The sequence below is a fragment of the Balaenoptera acutorostrata genome, chromosome 3 (assembly GCF_949987535.1).
Source record: "Balaenoptera acutorostrata chromosome 3, mBalAcu1.1, whole genome shotgun sequence".
Taxonomy (NCBI): domain Eukaryota; kingdom Metazoa; phylum Chordata; class Mammalia; order Artiodactyla; family Balaenopteridae; genus Balaenoptera; species Balaenoptera acutorostrata.
Genome location: NC_080066.1, coordinates 167,404,450 through 167,422,390, shown reverse-complemented (window position 1 = coordinate 167,422,390; position 17,941 = coordinate 167,404,450). Strand labels below are relative to the sequence as shown.

Sequence of the window (17,941 nt, the reverse complement as noted above, 5' to 3'; positions counted from 1 at the left end):
ATGGTGCATAGCTAGTGGGAATAGAAAACAGTATAACTGCTAAGGAAAACAGTGTGATGGTTCCTCAAATAATTAAACGTAGATTTACCCCATAATCTAGCAATTCCACTTCTGGGCATATAGCCAAAAGAATTGAAATCAGGTACTGGAACATGTATATTTGTACACCCATGTTCATAGGAGCATTATTCACAAGAGTCAAAAGGTGGAAGCAACGTAAGTGTCCGTCAACAGATAAATGGATAAACAAAATGTGGTACATACAATGGAACATTATCCAGTCTTAAAAAAGAAGGAAATTCAGACTCATGCCACAACATGAACATTGAAAACATTAAGCTAGGTGAAGTAATCCAGTTACAAAACTACAGATACAGTGTGATTCCACTCATATCAGAGACCTAGAGCAGTCAAATTCATAGAAACAGAAAGTAGAATAGTGGATACCAGAGGCTAGGAGGAGGGGAAATGGAGAGCTGGTGTTTAATGTCGACAGAGTTTCAGGATGGGATGATGAGAAAGTTCTGGAGATGCATGGTGCAGACGGTTGCACAATGTGAAAGTACTCAGTGCCACTGAACTACACACTTTAACATGATTAATATGGTAAATTTTATATGTATATGTTACCACAGTTTTTCTTAAAAAGAGGAGGAGGAGGAGAAGGAGGAAGAAGAGACAGAGGAGAGAGATAAAGGATGTGGGAAGAAAACCTCAGTACATTTTTGACTGAGATGACTGAAGTTCATTTTCTTTTTCTTTTTTCTTTTTTTTCTGCAGCGGAGGGAAATTCTGCTATTGCAGTCTGGCCCAGTTCCCCAGTTCTCCTCTAAGACAACTCCCGTGTGCTAGAAATCTGTAGCCAAGTGGGCCTGTGGGTCTGTATGCTGGCATGTGAACTAGTTTTTTCTTACTTCCCAGTTTAATTTAGGGGAAGGCACTTCACCAAAGTGCTTAAACAGGAAGGAGAAATTACCAACACTGTTATTCTCTCTTACAGCAGCCTCAGATTCAAGCTGAAGCTACCATTATCCTTTTCCCTCCGTTCCCTTAAAAATACTCGTTTCCCTACTGGAGTCCACAGAGGAGGGACATTTGCCTGGTTCCACAGGTGCAGATGGAGCCACAGGTCGCCTGGTCCTTACAGGCTCTTGTAGTGATAAGGACCCTGTCCCCCGGGGGTCTCCTATTTGTCCACGGGTGCTCCCTGTGGATTCAGGAGTCAGGCCAGATCCCAGACTTGGATGTGGATTTCCTTTTTTGGGGGGCCCCGCAGCATGTGGGATCTTAGTTCCCCGACCAGGGATCGAACCCGCTCCCCCTACACTGGAAGTGCAGAGTCTTAACCACTGGACCGCCAGGGAAGTCCCTTTGTAATTCTTTCTTTCTTTTTTTTTTTTTGGCCGGGATTTCCTTTCTGAATGATTGAATAAATGCTCAATTTATCCAATAATAGACCCTATGGGTAGTTAATTCAACTTGGTAACAATTCAAATGTGACTCCAAAGTAGAGCCTTCACATAGAGCAATAGAACTCTAGCACTGATATAATCATTTTTACGACAGAAATAACAATAATAGTAACAATAACTACCAACATTTGGGATACTTTCATGTAACACTTTTCTTATTGACTTATTTAATCACAATAATGCCACGAGGGAGGTTTTATTATTATCCCCATTTCACAGATGCAGAAACTTGGGCACAGAGAGGGGAGGTAACTTTCCCAGTTCCATGCTTGTCCATAAATTTGTAGTCCTTTTTCTTTTGTTTTTTTTCAAGTTTCAGACTCTTTATTAATCCGTGTAAATCCCAGCACAATACACCAACATGATTTCGTGCATTTAGAGGGGAAATATTTCCTGGTTAAGTGGAAAATTGTGCAGGTGGCTTCTGGAAGAACTTCATTCTAAGCAGTTCTATAGAGAAACATTTCATTTAGAAGTCTGGACCTTCTTTCTTCAGTTTGCTGTAATCTACATTCACTGAGTAGAACTTGTACTGATCATTGGGACCCAGTTTGTTCCAGGGTTCTGGGTTATTCTTTCTGTTCCAACTGACATCTGGATTGAACAATGCCAGGCACGAGACATACAGTGCTGCTCCAGTACCTCCCACTCCAGTAAATATGAAGATGGGGATCAAGCTGGGGTGCCTCTTGGCCTGAATGATGATCTGGCGAAGCATGGTTGCGGCAGAAGCCTCGAGTCCAGACGGAGAGAAGAACAAACTTTCAAGGGACTAAACAGTCTACTGTATTCCTTTTTCTTGACAACTACTTTCACCATGGGATGTTCCACTGAGAAGCAGACTAGTTTGAGGCTTGCTCTGTGTTGTTGTGTTATTCAAGTTATTTTGCTAGAAAGCCTGGGAAACCAACTCAAATTTGCTGAAGCACTATGGGAATTTATCGGTGGTGTGTATCCAGCTTCAGGCACGGCTGTATCCAAGTGACTAAATGGTGGCTCGCGTGCTCTCTCGCGCGTGCTCTCTCTCTCTCTTTCTCTTTCCCTCTCCCCCCACCATGCCCACGCATGTGCGAACCCAGGCACGAGCGCCCGTGCACGCACACACACACACACACACACACACATTTTTCTCCACCTCTAGAGTTGCCTACCTCTCTGCTAACATGGTTAAACTGACTAGCATCAGGCCTACATCTAAAAGTCTAGAGTTTGGGACTTCCCTAGTGGCACAGTGGTTAAGAATCCGCCTGCCAATGCAGGGGACACGGGTTCGAGCCCTGGTCTGGGAAGATCCCACATGCCGCGGAGCAACTATGCCTGTGCGCCACAGCTACTGAAGCCCGCGTGCCTAGAGCCCATGCTCCGCAGCAAGAGAAGCCACAGCATTGGGAAGCCCGCGCACCACAACGAAGAGTAGCCCCCGCTCGCCGCAACTTGAGAAAGCTGGCGCGCAGAAACGAAGATAAATAAATAAATAAAGTCTAGAGTTTGGTAAAAAGACAGGGCTTTTCCCTCTAAAGTCCCAGCATGAATTTGGCCTTGATTCTTGTGGACCTGTCTTGAGTCACCTAATATCCCTAAACCAATCAATGTGGTCAACTGAAAGGCAACCTTGGCTTGGCCTGACCTGAGCCAATTGCCCATCTTCGTTGGGTGGGGAGAGGGTTTGGCACCACCTAAATTGTGTGGATCAAGAGTGAGAAAGGCAAACTGAGATGTCGGTATTCAAAGAAGGAGGGAGTCCATGAAGGACAGACCAAAATAACAGACATTTGTTGCCGCTGCCAGTAAAGCAGTCAGTGGTAGACACTGGATGATATTTGACCACGAGGTTGAGTGTAGGGAATCTTTATCTTTGGATTGGACGTCCAGTAGCCTGTTTTTTCCCTACAAAGCTTGCTGACCAAAGTCCTTTTAAAGATTCTAACAGTTTTGAATTCATGACTCATGGATCACTCAAGAAACTAAGCCACTGCCATATTTTTACTTCTATTTTGTTATTCATTTATTCATTCAACAAATATTAATGCAGCCCTAGCTAGGTGTAAGGATCTTGAAATACAGAGGTGAATCAGTGTCACGGCCCTGGCTACATTCCTGCGAGGGGCTTAATATCCATTTAATGTAGGTTTGCTTGACTACATAAATCACATGAAGCTTTTGAATATAATGTTGGATTTTCCTATGACACCATGGATAGAATTTCAAATAGTAGCAGGTAGTCAATACATGTTTGCTGATTGATTATATGATGGTAAAGATTCATCCTTGTGTATCATTATTTTTTCTCCATTGTTTATCTGTTCCTAGACCAATCAGATCATGAGTGATGGAAACCAGCTATGTTTCCGAGAACATTGATGTAATGCTTATTCCTTACAGGTGGTGGAAATGGAAATTATTTGCTATGGGAACCCCACATCTACTAATTATTGGCGTGGTGGTAAACATGTGTGGGAATGGGAGGTCTTACAACTGTCTTTCTTCCCTTTCTGTATTTTTGCTACCTTTGATCTGGAATTTTAATCTTATTGGGTTAAATTATTTCTGGTGAGGTGTTCAAAGACTTTCAAGTATCTCTGCCTTTTAGAACATTAGCTTCTTTGTTGTGTGTTTTTTCCTAACTATTCCAAATATAGTATAATGACCAGAAAGCAGAAAGAAAAACCATTTTATGTTCTTGAATTTGATATCATATTCACAGCTTCCACTTAGTACCTTTCTAGTTCTTAGGTTCATTTCAATGTCATTTTTGAGATGCCTGCCAGGATTATAACCACTTCAATCCAGGTTTCTATACATTTAGGGAATAAGTTGGTTCATTTGATTGAAACACAAGACCTTAATATCTGTATTTATACATGGCTCAAAGCTCCTAGTAGAGTTATTGTAGAGCTAGACTACTGTGCATTATTTAATATATTTATTAATTCATTAAGCAAATGTTTACTGAACACCTACCATGTGTGAAGGTGGTCAAAAGGTACAAACTGGGCTTCCCTGGTGGCGCAGTGGTTGAGAGTCTGCCTGCTAATGCAGGGGACACGGGTTCGAGCCCTGGTCTGGGAAGGTCCCGCATGCCGCGGAGCAGCTGGGCCCGTGAGCCACAACTACTGAGCCTGCGCGTCTGGAGCCTGTGCCCCGCAACGGGAGGGGTCGCGATAGTGAAAGGCCCGCGCACCGCGATGAAGAGCGGTCCCCGCACCGCGATGAGGAGTGGCCCCCACTTGCCGTAACCAGAGAAGGCCCTCGCACGAACCGGGGACCCAACACAGCCAAAAATAAATAAATAAATAAATAAAGTAGCTATAAAATTAAAAAAAAAAAAAAAAGGTACAAACTTCCAGTTATAAAATAAATAAGTCCTGGGGATGAAACATACTGCACGGTGACTGTAGTTAGTAATACTGTATTGTACATTTGAAAGTTGCTAAGAAAGTAAATAGACCTTAAAAGTTCTCAGCACAAGAAAAAAATTGTAACTATGTGCGATGGTGAATGTTAACTAGACTTGTTATGGTGATCATTTCACAGTATATATATATATATATATATATATATATATATATATCTCAAATCATTACATTGTACACCTGAAACTGATATAATATTATATGTCAATTAAATCTCAATTTTAAAAAGTATCAACAACAAGGTCCTACTGTATAGCACAGGGAACTATATTCAATACCCTGTGATAAACCATAATGGAAAAGAAAAAAATGAAATGAAACAAAATGAAATTAAATAAATAAATAAATAAGTTCGTACTCTTAAGGGCTAGGAAGAGATGTAAACCACAGAATGGGGGAGAGTAGTCAGGGAAGGGCCCTTAGATTGGGGGAGTGTATTAGCTTGGCGGCCATAACACAATATCACAGATAGAGTGGCTTAAACAACAGAAATGTGTTTTTTCACATTTCTAGAGGTTAGAAGTCCAAGATCAAGGTGCCAGCAGTTTTGGTTTCTTCTGAGGCCTCTCTCCTTGGCTTACAGATGGCCATCTTCTCACTGTGTGTTCACTTGGTCATCTCTGTGTGTCTTTGTCTGTGCTAATCTCTTATTCTTATTAGGACGCCAGTCATATCGAATTAGGGCCACCCTTACAAACCCTTTTTAACTTAATCACCTCTTTAAAGGCCTTATTGGTGAATATAATCACATTCTGAGATGCTGAGGGCTAGGGCTTCAATATGAATTCTGGGAGGACATAATTCAGCCCATAACGGGGGTTCAGGGAGGTCCTCTCTGAGGAGGGGAGACATCTGAGCAGAGACCAAATGAGGGAACAAGTCACAGGTGTAGGGTGAGTCATCTGGGGGAAGAGCGCTTCTGGCAGGGGGACGGTGAGTGCACAGGCTCGAGGCTGGAGGCTGGAATATCAAGGAGGCCATGGTGACCGGAGCCCATGAGGGAGGGCAAGGATGCCACAGGTTCAAGCAGAGGCCAGCCATAAGGAAACCTGGAGGCATGGTGAAGACTGAATTTTCTTCCGAATGTCATGGGAAGTCAGGGGAATGTTTTGAGCAAGGCAGGGACATAATTTCACATATGTTTGTAAAGGATTATTTTTAAATTTGCAACAGATTTTCTGTAGACGCCCAAGAATTCACTTGGAAAGATCATACTGATCATGAAACCCAGAAAAGTTGAGAGGCGGACCTCAGCGGTTACTCTCCACTGATTTCCTAGGAATTCCTTCCCTCAGAGGTTAAGGTATCAGTTAAGAATTCTTTGGAATACTGGATTACTGCTGAGGTTTTTCCTGCCACATGCAATGATGCTGAGTTTCTGACAAGAGAAATATCTGGCTCAATTTGCATATATGGAAAAATACCCTTTTCTTGAAGAAAAACTTTGGTTCTTATGATTGGGTCTGTAGTAATTTATTTATAAGGAGTGATGTTAAATTGGCATCACTTGGGACAACTTGAGTCAGGGCAAAACTCTGAGGTGTCTTTTCCACCTTTGACAAACGTCATCTCTAGAATGAAGTAATGAAGAATGAAGTAACAAGAGAGAATACCAATTACTTTGGAAGTCTTGAGCAACCTGTTGCCAAAAAATAAGGGATCTCCACAAAGCAAGTCACATACCTAGACCCTATTCTGAAATAACCAGAGACTGGGCATTCTAAAGCCCCATGTACGGGAAGCCTACATGACACTGGATTATAACCCAAACCATCAAGACATTTTAAGTCACTAAAATGGCCATATCCATCTGTACAAGGTATTTATGTTGTACTCAGATTCAAGCACTATACTCAGTAGAAAACATATTCGCTGGATAGATTGGTACTCATTTTCATGGGAACTTGTAAACATGAGCCATCAACTTTTCCCTCTTGTATCTCCATTAAACTTTGTTACTGAGGGCTGCCTTCTGGAATCTGTAAAAAACTTCCTCATATAGAAGAGTATAACGATTTTGGACACACACACACACACACACACACACACACAGAAACTTTCAACTGTAATTTCCTGGTTAGAGATAGTAGAATTTAGGTGAGATCAGTTAGATTTCAAAAATAACAATAGGTCACTTTTTCAGTCTCTCTTCTTTTGGAAACACACTCTCTGTTTTATGAATGGCGAGATGGTAAATAGCAAACAAATTTATCTAGTATATGCCATGGAAATCGTTTAGAGATAACTGGAAACAACTTCAGTATGAATAGGAAAGCGTCCCTCCCCACCACAGGGAGAGAAAATGGACTAACCTACTCTGGCCAAATAATTAGAATTATATATGTGTGAATTTCCATATCTAAATCCAAACATTCCTTGTTTAGAACATTCCTCTAAAGATTGTCTTCAGGCACCTGAAGACACCAAATGGCCCAGGATCACAATACCTTTTCACAGAGTCTTGGTACTGAAGGATGGAATTCAAGGCATTAGCCAGAATATCTCAGTCAAGTTCTCCAGCATTTTGAAGCTATCCTTGAAGGCTGCATTAAAAGGATAGCACAGCGGTAAAGTAATGTCTCATTTGCTTCAATAAGCAAAGTTGGAGATTATTTATGATAACACAGTCATCAGGAGAATGTGTTCCTGTGCATTCTGAAGACATGGGGCCTCTCTTTGAGTCTTACTATTAAGTCCTTGCTGTGAAGGGGTGGTAAGTGTGATTAAGCTGTTAGATTAGCAAGGTTCTACTGCATTTTCGCTTTAAGCCAGAGTGCTTTCACAGCTGAGCTGTAATGCTCTGAAAATGCCTGCATAACAAGATCCAGACGTGGAGTTGAATCCCAAATGGTAAACGGCCAACGGCATTTATCCACTATTACATTGTCGAAGCCATAGAGTCAGCACGTCTGAAGAGGCACTGTGCCTAAGTCCCAAAGCATAGAGGAAGCCAGCGCAGGAAATAGGTGGCTCTTTCAATAATAAGATACCTCTACAGGGTGGGAAGGTAGTTCCATTTTCTAGAGAATACCAGCGTAAACTCCAATCCCTTCTTAGAAGTCAAGTAGAAAGAATGAACCTAAATTATCCTATTGATGACTAAATGTTACATTTAGCTCCCCGGAGTCCATGCTTGGAAGAAAATTTCAAGGAATCACATTTAGCTTGCTGGCCAAGTGGGACTCGCCACATACTTGAGTAAACACAGGTTTCCTAATAAACTGCCTTTCTTAGAAATCTGAAGTACTGAAATCCTTGAGTTCAGGAGGACTTAAATATCTCAGGGAGGCAGGAAAAGGGATCAAGTTGTAGAACGATAGAGCTAGAAAGAAAACCAAGTGCACCTTACAGCAGGTAGCTAAAGGAGTGTGAGAAATTATATTGTAGAATAGTACATTGCAGCTGCCAGTTGAGGCTCTAGCTTGCAAAGTTGCCTGGACCCATGAATAGGTTGAATAGGTTGTACAGACCCTATTTGCCTGTCCTGATAGACTTTCATTTCCCATGAGATTGATGCGTTTGGCAGGTGTGACTTTGGACCCGTGCCGAGCAAAATAGGGGAGCACAGAACTACAAGACTTGGCCTTGGGCTTGGAGAGGTAGGAAGTGAACATGCACACCTGCAACAAAGGTGACAACATGCTGGTGGGGTTTTAGGGATAGATTTTAATGAAGTTAGGAAGAGTCTAGTGATTGTGACCAAGAACAGAAAGGTAAATTTTTCCTTTGCTTCGTTGGTAGCTTATCAGAAGAGTTTAGGGCAGGGCCAGGGGTGCTGAAGCACAATGTGCTGAGGCACAATATCAGGAATGCTGGACCTAGAAAGAGGGATGAAATCTATCAGTGACTCCATTGACAGCATCCGAAGTCACAGAGGGGGAAGGTATTACTGTTTTCTAGGACGATGAAAGGTGACATTTAATTGGTTATCTTTGCAAACTTTGGGATATAAAAATGAAACGAAACCTTTACCCAGGATCGAAAGTAACCATCATTGTCTTAATTATATATACAAGCTCCGTGACTCCTTTTGGTCCTAATGGTTCCTCTCTTTCACAGACAAAACATTTTAGTACATGGATGTCCTTAAATGTATTACATAGAAATTATTTTAAGTGGGGACAGTCCAAGAAGAAAAAATAAGATACATTTTATCTTCTAAATGGAATAAGTAAAAATCAGTTTCTGACTGCGTATCTGCTATCACATCACCTAGGAGTGACTGGGTGGATTTTTACTGGGTTGGAGGGCACGTTTGCAATGATGTAACGTGAAATATGGGCTCTGTGGCGAAACTTACTCGGAGTTGGGTCCTGGAGGGCTACTTCAAAGAGAATGACAATCATCACTCAAAGACGTGGAACTGGCAGGGTGGGGTGGGATGTATGACTGCCAATGACCAAAGAAAAAACACACCGTACGTATTATCCTAGGTCAGGTTCTCCCAGAAACAGACTCGGAAATGAAGATTCATGTGCAAGGAATTTTTAAAGGAGCTGCTCCCTGGGGAAAATCAGAGGGGAGGGGGTAGGAGTGGGAGGACAGACAGGCAGGACAGAGAACACAAAGAAGCCAAGCCAGGGAACCACTGCAGGCAAGTCCGAGCCTCAGCCTGACCCTGGGACGGCTGTGGAGTATAAGTTACACCACAGACTTGATCTCAACTCTGGGCAGAGAGCTGGGCTTTCATGTTGGGTACCAGTCAGTCATCGACCAAGGGCACCCCAGGAGAATCTAAATTCCAGTCTTCTGAAGAGAGTCACTGGTGCTGGCCATTGGATGCAAACATAGAAGCCAAGGGTAGGGCATCCAGAAATGGAAAAAAGAATTTAGAGGGGATCAGAGAGACCCCCCCAATAGTTCATCACATGTATTAAAACCGGTGTACAGGACAAGGAATAGGTATTTCAGATGAGTCCAAAATTCTAAGGGCAGACACTTCAAATTGCAGAAGCTGGTTTTCAGTTGAGCTGCTTCTCTCACGGGTGGGCAACCCTTTGCAGCTGGCAGCCGCGGAGGTGTGTATACTTGGTCACACTTTTGAACAATGGCTGGTGATTCCCCTTCGTAGCTGCTGTTTAATCTTAGGCGCCTGCCGAGCTCTTCTCCTGCTGCCCTCGTTGCGGTGGCTGCAGGACTGCCCTGGGGGTACGTCTGACCCAAAACACCTAACAAGCCTCTTTCTTATTCAACCTGTGTCTGGAGGAACCCTTTTTTTCTTTCTCTCCAGACTGAGGGAAGGAGAGGCTGAGACAGTTCTCTTTGAGAAGACTACATAGTCAAGGGCTAGATTCTGTGATACAAATACTGTAAGAGTGTCATGAAAATGGAGGTTAATTAGGATTGGAGGAATCATGGAAGGATTCTTGGAGGAGATGGGGCTTCATCTTGGCCTTGTAAATCAGTGGAATTCAGAGAGGTGGAAGACAGAAGGAAGGGCGTCCTGGCAGAGGGAAACAAACTGGGTGGAGGCACAGAAGCGAGACCCGATATGAGCTTTAATGGCACAAGCTGAAGACTGGCTTAGCCCAAGTAAAGAATCACGGCACAAAAAGCTGACTGTTGGGACTTCCCTGGTGGCGCAGCGGTTAAGAATCCGCCTGCCAATGCAGGGGACAAGGGTTCGAGCCCTGGTCTGGGAAGATCCCATGTGCCACGGAGCAACTAAGCCCGTGCGCCACAACTACTGAGCCTGCGTGCCACAACTACTGAAGCCCGTGTTCCTAGAGCCTGTGCTCTGCAACAGGAGAAACCACAATGAGAAGCCTGCTCGCCGCAATGAAGAGTAGCCCCCGCTCACCGCAACTAGAGAAAACCCATGCGCAGCCACGAAGACCCAACGCAGCCAAAAATAAATAAACAAAGTTATAAAAAAAAAAAGGAAACAAAAGGCTGCCTGTTGGTCGCCCTGGGCCTGAAAATTGGGTCATGGTCTTAAGCCGTCTCCCACTCCTGCTTGCTTCCGCTTATTTCTGATTCTCTGCCCAGTTCCCCACTCAGGCTTGCTTTCCATCAAGCTGCGACGTGCGCTGGACCATCCTCCTAATTAATACGTGCCAGGTTCCATGAGCTGACAAGCTTTCAATATAGAGAAACAAATGATACAAGCCAGGACGAAAAGCAGAACAAATAAAGACGGCAGGGGGGGCTTCGCGTGAACAGCATCATGGAACAAGCAAATTTCCGAGACTTTTTGGAAAAGGGGAAACCTGATGTGTTAATTAGGCGTCTATGTCAGTAATAAGCCTGCTCGGAGGAAGGTAATGAAAGAAACAAAAGGGGCAGCGGCGGGGGCTGTTCAGGCAGAATGGAAGTTATGGTGTAAGGAGAGGGGAGAGACTTTATTATCCTTCTCTGTTATTTTACATACGTCTGTGGTCTGTTGGCTCCATGAGACAGGACTCAGCCTTCTGTGTTTTGTAAAGCCCCACGAATAAAGAGCTTTGGGTATAAATGACATTGCAGTTTCTGCCCCCGGGACCCAATTCAACAGGAAGTACCGCAGCCTTACCAGCTCCAACTGGTGGCGGATTGGGGCTTTTCTGAGCATATTCGACTCAGAGGAGCTGTCTGCTGCTGAGATGGGCCAATAGAAGGGTTCAGAGCAAGAGGAAGCACAGCAGGGCCATGAGGCACCAGAGCACCCACGATGAGGGACGAGGGCTGTGGAGCCTAAGCGCTTATGCAGCCTCAGTCCACTCGGCCGAGGGGATTTGAACGCAGGCACGGGAATCAGACACATGTGGTTCTAACCCCAGCTCTGCCCCTTGCTGGCTCTGTGGTCAGATCTTCCAGCTGGTACTACTGAGCCGAGAAAAGACAGTCTCTCTTCTACGCTGCCACCAGATTCATTTTCCAGAAGTGCAGCTTCAGATATAGCTTTCTGCTGTTCAGAACTGGCTCCCAACTACTTAGCCGGGTGGGTCCCTGCAGGCTTTGGGGACTGAGCGAGTTAGTTACCCCTCCTACACCTCACTCTCTTCTTCTGTGAAGTAAGGATAATAGTCACTGCATTGTTGCACTGCTGTAAAAATTAAAGATAATCCTTATAAAGCACTTGGGACATACCAAGTGCTCAGTTAACATTCATTTTCATTAACTGTTAAGGGACTGCTTGAGTGCAAAGCCCAGCTCTCCACTTGCTAGCTCTGTGATCTTGGGCAAATTTCTTAATTTCTCTATGCCTCAGTTTCTTACCTGTAAAACAGAGTTGTTGAGGGGATTAGATGAGTTAATGCCTCTTAAGCATCTTGAGCAGTACTTGGGTGTTCAGTAAGCTTTAGTTTTATATTATTATGCTATCACTGTCATTAGCAGTGCCATCACCGTCATCATTTAGATCTGGGAGAAAAAAGAAGGACATTGGGAATATGCGTATTGAAAACTGTCCCTGAGGTTGCCCGGGGAGGGGAAGAAGTGGAGGAGCAACTGGGCACTCTCCACCCTCCTCTCCAGGGATTCGGGCAGGCCCCTTGGTCACTGGGACATTTATGATGAGGGAGGGCCTTCCGGATACTGAGGCCTGTGGCCTCTGGCTGTTCTCTCCTGGCCTGCCTGGCTCTAAGGCTGGGCGCCCTCCCATCCCAAGCCAACTGGAAATGGGGGGTAAGTCTTCCCATATCAGCCTGTGGTGATCACGGGGGTTAAGTGGAGAACTCGTGTTCCCTCTGCTGTCATGCGTGTTCCTCGGGGAAAGTTTGTTACGTGGCCCAAGGTGGATAGTTGCTGCTTTCCTTTCTAAAGGTAATGGGTAACGTTACACCAATTTTGCGTCGTGTCCCTGAGGCTGTCAAACATGTCCCCACCCCTTTGCCAAAGGGATGGCTATGCAACCCAAACAGCGTAAATCAAAATCATGATGGGGGTTTGTATGAGAGCTGGGGGTGAGGGTGGGGTAGGGGTGAGTTTCTTTCTCTTGCCCTGAGATCAAGAGAGGTAGGGATCATAGGAACCTAGATATGCCAGGGCATTCTTGCTGCCACATTGGAGAGATTCTATCTGAGAGAAGTCAAACCAAGTCAGAAGATGAACAGACAAACTCTTCATGTCATTGCTTGAGCCACTTGATACAGCCATGCCTGGAGGCAGCACCCCCAGACTTCCCAGGTACCTGAGCTAATTAATTCCCTAAAACTGATTGAATTGGGGTTCAGTCACTTGTGCTGACTAATAACGGTGCCTTTTTTTGCAACCATGAAAACTTTGCTTCATATACATGAGACTCATTTCCGTTAAGAATAATCAGATGAAGAAAATAGTTGTTGGGAGTCAGCTAGCAGTGAGGACTAGAAAGCTGACGTACAGCAGAAGGCGGGAAGGAAGCACTGAAGCCTTGGGAGAGATCAAGGAAGCTGAGGGGAAGTAAACAAAGCCTGGAGACCAAACAGCTGGCTGAGTTTGAGAGGAGGCGGAGAACAGGGTCACATCTAAGAGGAACAGACAGCACAGACCATGCCGTGGGGTTATCACGGACATGGACAAGGTGCTGAATGACCTTGCGTGTGGTGGCACAAACTCGGCAAGTCACTGCTCAGCTGGGCTGAGCTAATTAAATAAAAATTATCCGAATCATCTAAATCACGGAAGTCAGTGTGGGCTTGGATCCACATAGCCTTGGGTTCAGGGCCAGCTTGGGACATTCAAGTTGAAGGATATTAGGGAAGTTATTGGACATCTCTGAACCTCAGTTCAGATATGGAGGGTAATCTGCTTTATTCAAAATGTTAATCCTATCTAAAAATATCTTCACAGAAACATCTAGAATAGTATTTGACTGAATATCTGACCTAACCAAATTGACACATGAAATTAACCATCATATCTCCTCAAATGGTTTTTGGGACATTGACTTCCCAAATGAGGTCCTGGGGGGTGGGGGTGGGGAACATGTCTGTGAGACACTACCAACAAAACCCTAACCCTCATGTCCCCATCTTGAGACTCCCTAAAATAACCAGGGTGAGGGCGATGAATGCCCAGGAGAGCAACTGGGGACTTCAGTCATGGAGAGTTGGGCCTTTCTATTAAAGTGTCTTTAACTTAAAATGTCTAGCTAGGCCTGGGGACATTTAGTAAGTAGATCCTGAAGACTTCCATCTTTATACCCAGTGACCAGAATATGTTGGGACAGGGTACAGGTATTCAGTGATTGTTCGATGAATAAGCCTTCACAAATGTTGGCATAGACAAGTGGCTTATTCATTAGAAGCTGAACTGGAAATAAATGCTATAACTTGTGTTAGTCCAGTGGTCCATGTACAAGACCTTGATAGCAGCCTCCTGCAGTAATAGAAGAAGCCCCGCCTCCGGGTCTCAGCTCTCCCTCTGTCCATGAGCCTTAGGAGAGTGTGCCACCCTCTCTAGGGTTCTCTTTTTTCTCAGGATGATCTGTATGGTTTCTTCCAGTTCTCATGTCTACAATTCAGTAAGATTATCCAGATAGTGACCAAACAGCAGGATATGGTGCATGGAATTCATACCAATGAAAAGAGATTCAGAGAAAGATGCCAACTGACCCCTGTTCCACCTTCTCTACTTGATTTTAGAGCAATTGCCTCTTTGAGCAACCAGACCAAGTGAATGATTCTTTACCATCCTGGGATCTCATTCTCTTTTAATAAACTATTGGTTCTAATGTTTAAAGAGACGTTTTAAAATTACCTAAAATTATAAAATATAAATACACATAAAGAAGAAATTTAAGATCCCATAATCACCGAACCCAGTGATTACCTCTGTCAACTTTTTGGTATCCATCCTTCCAGACATTTTCTATGAACATATATGCAATTTTATGTGTCAAAAAGAGGGGCCATAGAAGCAAGAAGAACCACAATCCTGCAGCCTGTGGAACAAAAACCACATTCACAGAAAGATAGACAAGACGAAAAGGCAGAGGGCTATGTACCAGATGAAGGAACAAGATAAAACCCCAAAAAAAAACAACTAAATGAAGTGGAGATAGGCAACCTTCCAGAAAAAGAACTCAGAATAATGATAGTGAAGATGATCCAGGACCTCGGAAAAAGAATGGAGGCAAAGATCGAGAAGATGCAAGAAATGTTTAACAAAGACCTAGAAGAATTAAAGAACAAACAAACAGAGATGAACAATACAATAACTGAAATGAAAACTACACTAGAAGGAATCAATAGCAGAATAACTGAGGCAGAAGAACGCATAAGTGACCTGGAAGACAGAATGGTGGAATTCACTGCTGCAGAACAGAACAAAGAAAAAAGAATGAAAAGAAATGAAGGCAGCCTAAGAGACCTCTGGGACAACATTAAACGCAACAACATTCGCATTATAGGGGTCCTAGAAGGAGAAGAGAGAGAGAAAGGACCAGAGAAAATATTTGAAGAGATTATAGTCGAAAACTTCCCTAACATGGGAAAGGAAATAGCCACCCAAGTCCAGGAAATGCAGAGAGTCCCATACAGGATAAACCCAAGGAGAAACACGCCGAGACACATAGTAATCAAATTGGCAAAAATTAAAGACAAAGAAAAATTATTGAAAGCAGCAAGGGAAAAATGAAAAATAACATACAGGGGAACTCCCATAAGGTTAACAGCTGACTTCTCAGCAGAAACTCTGCAAGCCAGAAGGGAGTGGCATGATATACTTAAAGTGAAGAAAGGGAAGAACCTACAACCAAGATTACTCTACCCAGCAAGGATCTCATTCAGATTCGATGGAGAAATCAAAAGCTTTACAGACAAGCAAAAGCTAAGAGAATTCAGCACCACCAAACCAGCTCTACAACAAATGCTAAAGGAACTTCTCTAAGTGGGAAACACAAGAGAAGAAAAGGACCTACAAAAACAAACTCAAAACAATTAAGAAAATGGTCATAGGAACATACATATCGATAATTACCTTAAACGTGAATGGATTAAATGCTCCAACCAAAAGACACAGGCTTGCTGAATGGATACAAAAACAAGACCCATATATATATGCTGTCTACAAGAGACCCACTTCAGACCTAGGGACACATACGGACTGAAAGTGAGGGAATGGAAAAAGATATTCCATGCAAATGGAAATCAAAAGAAAGCTGGAGTAGCAATACTCATATCAGATAAAATAGACTTTAAAAGAAATAATGTTACAAGAGACAAGGAAGGACACTACATAATGATCAAGGGATCAATCCAAGAAGAAGATATAACAATTATAAATATATATGCACCCAACATAGGAGCACCTCAATACATAAGGCAACTGCTAACAGCTATAAAACAGCTATAAAGGGGAAATCGACAGTAACACAATAATAGTGGGGGACTTTAACACCTCACTTACACCAATGGACAGATCATCCAAAATGAAAATAAATAAGGAAACAGAAGCTTTAAATGACACAACAGACCAGATACATTTAATTGATATTTATAGGACATTCCATCCAAAAACAGCAGATTACACTTTCTTCTCAAGTGCGCACAGAACATTCTCCAGGATAGATCACATCTTGGGTCACAAATCAAGCCTCAGTAAATTTAAGAAAATTGAAATCATATCACGCATCTTTTCTGACCACAATGCTATGAGATTAGAAATGAATTACAGGGAAAAAAACGTAAAAAACACAAACACATGGAGGCCAAACAATACGTTACTAAATAACCAAGAGATCACTGAAGAAATCAAAGAGGAAATCAAAAAATACCTAGAGACAAATGACAATGAAAACACGACAATCCAAAACCTATGGGATGCAGCAAAAGCAGTTCTAAGAGGGAAGTTTATAGCTATACAAGCCTACCTAAAGAAACAAGAAAAATCTCAAGTAAACAATCTAAACTTACAAAAAAAAAAAAAAAAGAGGGGCCATGTTATACATCACTAGTTCTAAAGTTCCATCTTTTAGGATTCTAGGACCAGTCTTCCTTCTTGTTTGTTTCTTGGTTATTTTTCTCTTTTTCAGTCTTCAAGAGCTCTTCACAATAGTATCTCAGATTCTGGTTTTATTGTAAATAGTGCAGACAAGAGGCAGAGATTTGTCTCAGTGGCTGGAAGAGAAAGTTGAGAAGGTCAAAATGTAGAGAGCTCTTGGGAGGGTCAAAGCACGAAGGGTTTTTACCCAGGTGAACTCTCCCTTGGTAGTGGGTTGAATTACGTCCCCCCAAAATATACATCCAAGTCCTAACCCCTAGTACCTGTGAATGTGACCTTATTTGGAAATAAGATCCTTGCAGATGTTAAAGATCTTAAGGTCAACCTGGATAAGGTATTTGCTTATCTGCAGAAGTGTGGGCCCTAAATCCAGCAGCTGGAGTCCTTATAAGAGAAAGGAGATTTGAGACACAGACACAGACACACAGAAGAGAAGGCCATGTAAAGATGGAGCAGAGATCAGAGTGATGCGTCTACAAGCCAATGAACGCCCAGGATTGCCCGCACCACCAGGAGCTAAGAAGGGGTATGGAATGCATTCTCCCTCACAGCCTCCTGAAGGAACCAATCCTGCTGACACCTCGATGTTGGACTCCCGGCCCCCAGAACTGTGAGAGAATAGATTTCTATTGCCGCCAAGTTTGTGGTAATTTCTAATGGCAGCCCCAGGAAGCTAATACACCCTCTATATCTTATGCTCTCTTCTTTCATTTTATTCTTGTTTCCCGACTTGCCTGGTGAGCCATTGAATGCCTTTTCAGCAGACCTGGGAAGTCAGTCCTGGTAAGTGGGGTCAGGCCTACTTCAGTTTCCTGAACAAAATGTTCAGAAAACATTGGAGTTTTTCCCAGAATAACTACATAATGTACAAATTGGGCCCCCTGGCTCTAAAAATTCAAACTGATAAAGGCAGTTTAAGACTCTGAGCAAAACTACAGTAGTGATTTATGGTTTACAAAGTATTTAGACCGAAGTGCACCAGAACTTCCAAAATAATAACAAAGTCCCAACTCCCAGTACTTGTTTTAAAGTCACCTCCATTCTGGAGAGCACTGGGGTCCAATTAGGAATGCCCAAATTATCAAGTCTCATCTCTTTGACTAAACTGTTATTGCTGCTGATAATAGCTGAGGAGGTATCAAGAGTGTGCCC

The 17,941-nt window shown here is 43.1% G+C and overlaps 2 protein-coding genes across 2 annotated transcripts in view; one reads left to right on the top strand and one right to left on the bottom strand.

Annotated features, from left to right (window-relative positions):
• LOC103015693 (EF-hand calcium-binding domain-containing protein 11-like) overlaps positions 1-17,941 on the top strand; it is a 229,134-nt gene that overhangs the window by 194,780 nt on the left and 16,413 nt on the right. The gene's annotated exons all lie outside the window — the stretch shown is intronic.
• LOC114238578 (cytochrome c oxidase subunit NDUFA4-like) lies at positions 1,875-2,190 on the bottom strand. The gene has a single exon (XM_057542776.1). The coding sequence runs from the start codon at positions 2,188-2,190 to the stop codon at positions 1,942-1,944; it is 249 nt and encodes an 82-aa protein (XP_057398759.1). The 3' UTR covers positions 1,875-1,941.

Coding starts and splice junctions, on each gene's coding strand:
- LOC114238578 (XM_057542776.1), bottom strand. CDS start 2,190: ATGCTTCGCCAGATCATCATTCAGGCCAAGAGGCACCCCAGCTTGATC.